Genomic DNA, 8,681 nt, shown 5'->3' on the forward strand with positions numbered 1-8,681 from the left:
CCCTCCGCGCCGTGCTGGCGGGCGGCGGGGAGCCGCCTTCTCCCGCGGCGGTGGGTGCCGGGCGCTCCGGGACCGTGGGGCTCGGGCAGCCACGCACGGCGCGGCCCGGAGAGCGCCGGGGAGACGGGGCTCCGCTCTGCCCTGCCCCGCACCCCGAGGGCAGGGGGAAGGGTCCTCACCGGGAGTTTGTCCCTTGCACGGAGGGAAGGGGAGGGAAGGAGTGGGGGAGGGATGGGGGCTTAGGGCGGAATCGCTGAAGTCTTTTGTATGTGCCTTGATTTTTTATTATTTTTTTCCCCTTTCTTTCCTCCCCTCTGTTTGCACTCTCCTTCCCTTCTCTTGTTCTCTCTGTCCCTGCCCACCCCACCCTCCCTTCAGATCCGGCGATTCCTGCCCTCGCCTCGCCCTGTCATTGATGGGAAATCAACTGGATCGCATCACCCACCTGAATTACAGCGAGCTGCCGACCGGGGACCCCTCGGGGATCGAGAAAGACGAGCTGCGCGTCGGGGTGGCTTACTTCTTTTCGGATGAGGAGGAGGACCTGGACGAGCGAGGCCAGCCAGACAAGTACAGCGTGAAGGGCTCCGGCAGCCCTGGCCAGGAGACGCCCACCCACCACCTCCACCACCAGCTGGTGCTGAACGAGACCCAGTTCTCCGCTTTCCGCGGCCAGGAATGCATCTTCTCCAAGGTCAGCAGCGGCCCCCAGGCCGGGGACCTCAGCGTCTACTCGGTGTCAGCCCTGCCTGCCCTCTGCAAGCCGGGGGACCTGCTGGAGCTGCTCTACCTGGGGCCGTCGGAGCACCCGCCGCCTCACTGGGCGGTCTACGTGGGCAGCGGGCAGATCATCCACCTCCACCAGGGGCAGATCCGGCAGGACAGCTTGTACGAGGCGGCCGCGGGCAACGTGGGCCGGGTGGTGAATAGCTGGTACCGCTTTCGCCCGCTGGTGGCCGAGCTGGTGGTGCAAAACGCCTGCGGGCACCTGGGCTTAAAAAGCGACGAGATCTGCTGGACTAACTCCGAGAGCTTCGCCGCCTGGTGCCGCTTCGGGAAAAGGGAGTTCAAAGCCGGGGGGGAGCTGCAGGCTGCTGCCGGCACCCAGCACCAGCAGCAGTACTATCTCAAGATCCACTTGGCGGAGAACAAGGTGCACACGGTGAGGTTCCACAGCCTGGAGGATCTAATACGCGAGAAGCGCAGGATCGATGCCAGCGGCAAACTGAGGGTGATCAAAGACCTGGCGATAGTGGATGAGAAAGAATAGGGAGTAGCAGAGGCACACGGCTATCTTCCTTCTGCCCTGCCCGGGGAGCCCAGCCTGCCACAGAGACAGGAGGCTGCACCCTCTTTCCGTGGGACACGGCTGGAAGCGGGATCCATGGCAACATTCCAAAAAACCAGCATTCTCGACGCCCATAGCCAGTGTTTTGTTTGGCTTTTAATAGCATTAATGCTGAAAGAGCAAGAGAGGAAGAAAAGAGGGGGGGAGGTGCAGGAAGGCTGTTCTCAGAGTACGTGGACAAAGTCTCTCCTGTCGATCGATGTTGACCATTCTAGCAACATGCCAATAAAATTTCAAATTGAAATTATTTTTTTAATTTTTATTTCATGGCTTTAATCCATGATAAGTTTGAACATCTGGGGCCATGGATGTGGATCTAGCTAAACGAGTTTCTAGCTAATATTTGCCTTGCAGCCAACCAAAAGCGTCAATCATACTTCATTTAGCTGGGAGGGGAAAGGAGGGTTGAGGGGGAGAGGATGGGGTAAATGCCTGTTTGTTTTGTTTCTCAACACTGTTGCTTCAGCCTGTAGCTGCAACCTAAATTTTCTCCCAGCCAACTTTGGCAAGATATTAACAGGGGAAAATGCTTTCACATTTCTGGTAGAAATCTATTACATTTAAAATATTTGTTGTCTTTTGCTTTTTGTTTGCAGCTCTCTGCTAAATGTCATTATAATGCATAAGCTCTTTCCACGTCTTCCCTTTCCCCAGCCTCCCTGCCTTTTTTTTTTTCCTTTGGAAAAAAAGTTCGTGAGCAGCTGTTTTCCTGAAACTAAATTCATTGGTTATAGCAGGTGGTGTATTTTGGAGAACAGTATACTCAGTGTTGCTCCTCAGAGATCCAGCCTCTAGGATCTCATGCTTGAGCTGTGGATTTGTATTGCTGTAGTGATTCTCACTGCACCACTGCTTCAGTACCTCTTCATGCACAGGTCAACAGAATCCTGCAAGAAACAAATAGGTTAGAATTCTGCATGTTGCCTCTTTGAAACAACAATTTATTGCATATTTACAATTCCACTTAAAAAAAAAATAAATGTAATATGGCCAAGTTCATCTTGCATTTCAAATTCCAAGCCACCAAAAATCCCGTTCAGTCTAAGTTTAGAAATCCACAGCTGCTTGAAAAGATGCCTTTTAATGTGATGTGAGCAATGCCGTGTTTGTATTTCAGATCCTATCCACTCATTGCTTAATTCTAAGTTTTGAAGTGAAAGATCAGAGTATTAAATATATATTTTAAAAATCTAAACAAATTAACTATACTGGGGTATTTCTACAGCTGTCTATTTATTTTTAATTATTATTCTGAGCTGCATACAACTTGTTAATAAGCAAATTGTCTCTGCATGTTTCAGTACTGGAAAGAAAATGCATTTGTTTTTGTCCCCTCTTTCCACATCAATGGCAGAACAAAAGTAATACCCCTCTTCTGTATATATAATACACTCCACCCCTATCAATGTACTGTGTCCTGGCTCCTTTTTGTATTAAACAATATCATAAGCAACCTTGTTGCAACAGTAATTTCATTTCTACAAAGTGTTTGCACCCCATATCTGAAGCTGTGAGGGTGGAGTGTACTTCATTATAACAAAAGTGTTAACATAAATATCTTTATTTAAAAAAAAAGCCCAAACAAAAAAAAAGCCCAAAACCAAAACAACCTCCCCCCAAATCTGCACCCCTTCAGTGAAAGTCATCTAACAGGCTTTGTGTTTGCTGATGTACTTGGCAAAGTTATGTTGTAATAGGCAGTGTTACTTTTATCCTTTTCCCTAAAGTACCTTGGTTAGTACAATATAGGATAAACATTTGAAAAATGTGAATTATCATTCCTGTCAAACTACTACTGAAATAGCCTCAAATCACAACATACCTTTTAATGAATGTGTAATATTCTAGCTCTATATTGGCAGTCTGATAATGTTAGCTTTTCCTGTAACATGAGCGGAGTCTTCTACATAGCATTGCTGTATCTTAATAAGTACACCATATTAGATCTCCCAAATTGTCTGTTAGAACTGTATCACTTGGTGGGAGCACTGTGGGATTGCAGAAAGTACTAACTTTACACCCAAGACAGTTACAAAAACTTAAATGGTAGGAGAAAGAATGGTAGGCAAAAACTAATTTGTTATAATTTCCCCTTGTAAAAAAATATACATTAGAGAACTGAGGTAGGAAGAGGCAGGGAGAATGAGATGTAGAGGGAGTAAATAAGTGTTTATGAAAACAGAAAGAATGGAGTCACATTGTTATTTTTGATTTCTGGAATGCCTTTTCTTCAAATTGCCTTTAGATGAATAATATAGGATCAGAGAGATGATCTTTGCAAGAACAGCATTGCATGTCCTCAACTAGTGAGAATTTAAAACCTACTGGCTATAAACTTTTCACCGTGCTTTCCAAATACTGCATTGCTCTATCTGATCAGCCATTTTAACTTGGTGGGGAGGGGTTGGTAATGATTTACTAACGTGGGTCGTGAACACAACAGTCCTTGTTTTACCTAGCTGGATGTCAACAGTATTTTGTAGTATATAAAGGAAGTTACAGGAGCTAGTCTTTCCTTATTTATGCAAGCTCTGTCAGAAATCTTTGGCATTGCTCCAAATTTGTACAGGTAAAGAGAACAACCAAATTAAGGCCTTAGTCCTTTGCATAGGGTGTGGAGAAAATGTATTGGAAATATTCACAGATGGTATTAACCTAGGATATAGTAATGCTATGACTGTGTTCAAGTAGCAGTCTCTTAACAACAAAGATACCCACACAGATCCTTTTTTCTTTTGCTAGATTTTCAGTTCAGAGTTCCTGACAGCAATCTGGCCCTGATTCATAGTCCACTGAAGTTAACAGAAAGGCTCTCACTGACTTCAGTGAGCCTTGGATCAGGTTTTATTGTTTAGGAGGCGGTTAAAATTTGTGGACCTTGAGAAGAAGTGAGATTTAAGATGGCATTTCAGAGACCAGAAGGTCCACCTTTCTGAGACTGGAGACAGTGGAAACAGGCAATACTGTGAAAATAAGGGAAGAAAACAGACTAGTTCTGAAAAAAACAGTGTTAATCTGAGATGGCAGAAGGGAAATAATGAAAAAGGCTGAGTGAAAAGTGGATATAAAAAGTTGTTTTGTGCCTTGAAAAAACAAACAGAATGCCAGAGAGCCTTCAGCTGCGAGAAAGGCAATGAGTGAATGACTGACAGGTAAAAAATGTAATTGATTATACTCATCTTTCAGGATCAGTGACCTGCCTGAGTTAACATTTCCATTTCCAGGAGTAAAGATATTGACAAATTATATTATATCTCTGGAATCTGTTTACATTCTTCAGCCTAGCTACCTAAGGTAAATATTTATATCTCATTCATTGGTCTTGAAGTATTGACATGTAATATGACTGCAATGTTAAGATACTTTGCCCATCTTTCTTTTGTGTCACGTTTCAAGCTTCCTGTTAGATATTTGGGTAGCGGTTTTATAGAATCTCTTTTGCTTGGATATAATTTTCTTTGTCTTTTCAAAATGCAATCTTTTGAATTGCTTTGAGGCAAACATTTTATTAAAAATTCGATTCATGTCCCCTTGAAATATAGAGAGAAATGTTTTACTGTCGTGACCAAAATGTTTACTGGTTATTGGCTGTGCGTGTAGGTAGAGGACTGTAAAGATGGGTAACAAAATACATTTTGTCATTATCAAATTTTGTCTCCATCTTTAGTTTCCAGATTATTTTGTTTTCATTTGTTAGGATTTTTTCCCCTCTCAAGTCATTATGGTTCTATAAAATGGAAAAAAACAAAACAAAACAAAAACAAAACACACAAAGCCAACCCCTCATAGTGTATTTTTAGGGCAATAAGCTGTTGATCCATATGTGGATTTCAGATTAAAAGCAGGGTCTAACAAGATACAGCCTTCAGGGTGTGACAAGAAATGGCCTTTAGTCTGTGCTAGAGTGTGCACAGTCTTAATTATCCTGCCTCATTTCATTTTAGTGTCTTTCATATCCAGGTAAGTGATGTGCAAAAATTTGTCAGAGTTTATAGACCTGTTTATGCGATGTGTTGAACATCTGTAACTCCAACCAACATTGGCTGGAGTTGAGAGAATGCTGGATCTCACCCGAGACACACATCTTGTGGGATCGGGTCCCTCAGCCCACCTGGTTCCCAGCCCTCTGTTTGCAGCTACAGAGGAGGCTGAGATAGCTGCTGCTCGTTTTAAGATTTAGTTATTTTCTATGAAAGATTTCTAGTAGGGTAGCTAACAGTGTTCTGTCCATAATTATACTTGGCTGTGACTAAAAAGTTGTATATGTTGCTGCTTATGCTGTGCAAACTGTGTTTTCTGCTTTACAACCCAGGAGAAAGATGACAATCCCCGTCCCAAAGAATTAATCCAGAAATATGTAAGGAGGTGTGATGGGGCTACCACGCTGAGGGCAGTTTCGCCACAGAATTAGGATCTAAAGGATGATAATATATGACTAGGGTGTGATCAAGTGCTGCTGATAGGTCATGAGTGTCAGTGTTTCCGTAGCAAGTCTGAAATTTATTTGCTTACTTTATTATTATGAAATATTTAACTTCTCTGTACTTTGAGTTCAAATTTGACATGTAAAACTGCCCTAGGCTCATGGATCCTCTGACACAATGTTAGTTTAATCTGTCACATTTTTTTACAGTTTTATTGTAAAGAAAATTAATGAATACTAGGATTAGATACTTTACTGAACTGCTTATAAATCAAAAAGAGGATAGTGTAGATGTTAGGTTGGAAAAAGGCAATGAACTAAGAATCTTCTGTTATTTGGCATACCAGTGGATTTACTCCAGATTATATAGATATAATCTATACAGATGTAAATTACCAGTGCTGTATTTTTTTAAAAGTGGTCGTGGCACTCTGCAAATATATAGTATTATCTTGTCTAACTAATACAAATCCCCTGTGAAGTTCTATTTTTTTTTGTATATTGAAATGCCAGCATGCCATTGAAATTAAAGGTTATTTTAACCATATTTATCTTTGAGAAATAAACTGGAATTTGTCTTATGGGATTTATAGTTGAGCAGCTGTTAAGATGCACTTCCATTTCTTAATTTTAAATATTTTGCATGAAACACAAATGTATTCAGGTGGATGTGTCTATAGGAAACAGAGAATTTCCATTAGCAGAAGCCATTCAGATTAAGATTATGCTTTTTTAAGGTGATAGTTTTTGTTGGGTTTTTTTCCCCATATTTTGGGGGCTTTGGGGCATTTCTGATTCTGCAGATGTATGTAAAACTGCTTGCCTCTTCAAGTGTTTGCAGGATCAGGATCTTTGACATAAAAGATGATCAATCCTGTTTGTGTGGCATTTATTTTGGGCTAAAATCAAGGAGCAGAACTCTCCAGGATCAAGAACTCAGCATAAACCTCCTATAGAATTCAATGGAAGGCTCATGTGTGCGATGCCTACCACAAGGGCCTTAATTGCTTATTCTTACTTGTACATATCGTCATCATCTATGCAAATTGGCATTTTCCTAGGTAAAGTGGGTTAATGCTTTTCAAACATCCCTTTGACTTTCTCTTGTGTGGCTGTGTGGGTACATGTGGTGGGCACAAATAGAAAATTGGAGTTTAGTTTGTGGTCTTGAGCTTCTGATGTGCTGTAAAGCCAGTATCTCCAACTATTTTGACAGGAACTCAGGTGGAATTTGTTACCAGTGTGGGTACAACAGAAAAGGATGGGAGAGTTTGCAGTTAAACTTCAGGCTGTTCAAGGAAGATGTTCAGAGATAAGAATAAAACTTGATTCTTTCTTTCTCTTCTCCAAGGTGCATGAGGGTGAGTAACCATGCACCCCTCATAGAGAAAACCATTCACACTTTGGAGAACCATGCTACTGCCTAGGCAAAATAGGGTGAGTAAAATATGCAGTGTCTCATCAGCCTCGAGTAGCAAATAATTTTTCACAGTTTAAAGACTATTTGGATACAGAGTGGCACTGCCAATCTATTTTGAAAAGTCATATTTTTTAAGCTTATAAAGTAAGCAGCATAATGCTTATAAGCGGAAGACCTCAATAATCTTTCTTGATAATTCCTGTACAGTAGAGGTAAGAGCTTGTTCCCAGTTTGTGTAAATAAAAGAGTAACCCCTATTCAAGAAAATTACCATGCAGTTGAATTTGCGAATAAATGAAACAATCAAGCCCCAGATTTAGCTCTGACATGATGCTATCACTGCTGCAGGTAAATAAATGACAAGTATCTAACAGCGTGAGTAAATACAAAGTGCTACACTGTGACATTTCTTCACAGCAGAGTACTTTGTGCCACAGAAGGAATATTCCTCATATGTTATTCAACATGAGTAAACATATCACAATCTGGTTTTAAAACAGATCTCTTTTCCATATGTTCCTATTGTTTCCATATGCCCTTTCAGTCAGCTGAAAGCAATACAAAAACTGAGTCTGAAAAACATACTAATAGTTTGTAAATATTTAAGCAGAAATTTATATGCCTATTGATATATAACTAATGGATATACTTGTATATAATATACATATGCATACCATGTGTGTATATATTATGCATACACACACACAAGAAGTCTTGGCTATTTTGTTAGCATTGGTAATAAATGCCAGTTATTTCAGTATGTATATTATCTGTGCAACAGATGGATACCCAAGACTTCACTGACAGGATTTTAACACTATTCAAATATTTGTTCTTTAGGGTATGCCATGGTCTTCTGACATCAAGAAAAGTGAGTTAAATATGTGGGGTTTGACATATTGCTACTTACTGGAGGAAAAATATCGAGGAGCACTACACTTTGCAATAATGAAGTACCCTTTTAGAATGAACTATGCTGCTACTGACTTGTGTATTTATAAATAAAAGAATGCTCCAGTGAAGTATTCATCCATCTTTCTTTTTGGCATATTTTAATGGATAGTGCCACAAAGGTTGTTTGGTGGGGTTTTTTTTCATAATTTGAATGTTTTTCCCCTCACTGTAATAATTTGGAAGCATAACTCTGAAATTAGCTGTGTTCTGTTGTTTGGACGCACTCATCTATTGCTGTATAGTTGTTCTTAAGTAAAGAGGCAGCTGGCATTGATATTTCTTGACTTTCCTCATCTTATCTTTCTTTGAACTGATGTGTTTATTTCAAAAGCTAAATGGTGGGACTTTGAAAAGTACTTACTATTTGCTTGACTTTTTCCCCACTGAACTCACTGGTGAGCTTTCACCAAAGTTATTTGGGCCACGGTTAGGCTAACACTGGCTGCTCTTAGAAATCTTGCCTAATGCATACAGGGTGAAAATCAGCTGTCAAGACCTGTGAATCTTCTTGTGGACTGGATTGCTGAGAGTTATAC

General features: G+C 41.1%; 1 protein-coding gene across 1 annotated transcript in view; it reads left to right on the forward strand.

Moving 5' to 3' along the window:
- Positions 1-8,421, forward strand: part of FAM84A (family with sequence similarity 84 member A) — an 11,809-nt gene extending 3,388 nt beyond the window's left edge. The window contains 3 exon segments of the mRNA XM_014956747.1: positions 164-202; positions 205-330; positions 332-8,421. Coding sequence (XP_014812233.1) covers positions 164-202; positions 205-330; positions 332-1,270 — 1,104 coding nt within the window. The 3' untranslated portion in view covers positions 1,271-8,421.
- Positions 8,422-8,681: the final 260 nt, after the last annotated feature.

This window comes from Calidris pugnax, unplaced genomic scaffold (genome assembly GCF_001431845.1).
Source record: "Calidris pugnax isolate Ruff unplaced genomic scaffold, ASM143184v1 scaffold171, whole genome shotgun sequence".
Lineage (NCBI taxonomy): Eukaryota > Metazoa > Chordata > Aves > Charadriiformes > Scolopacidae > Calidris > Calidris pugnax.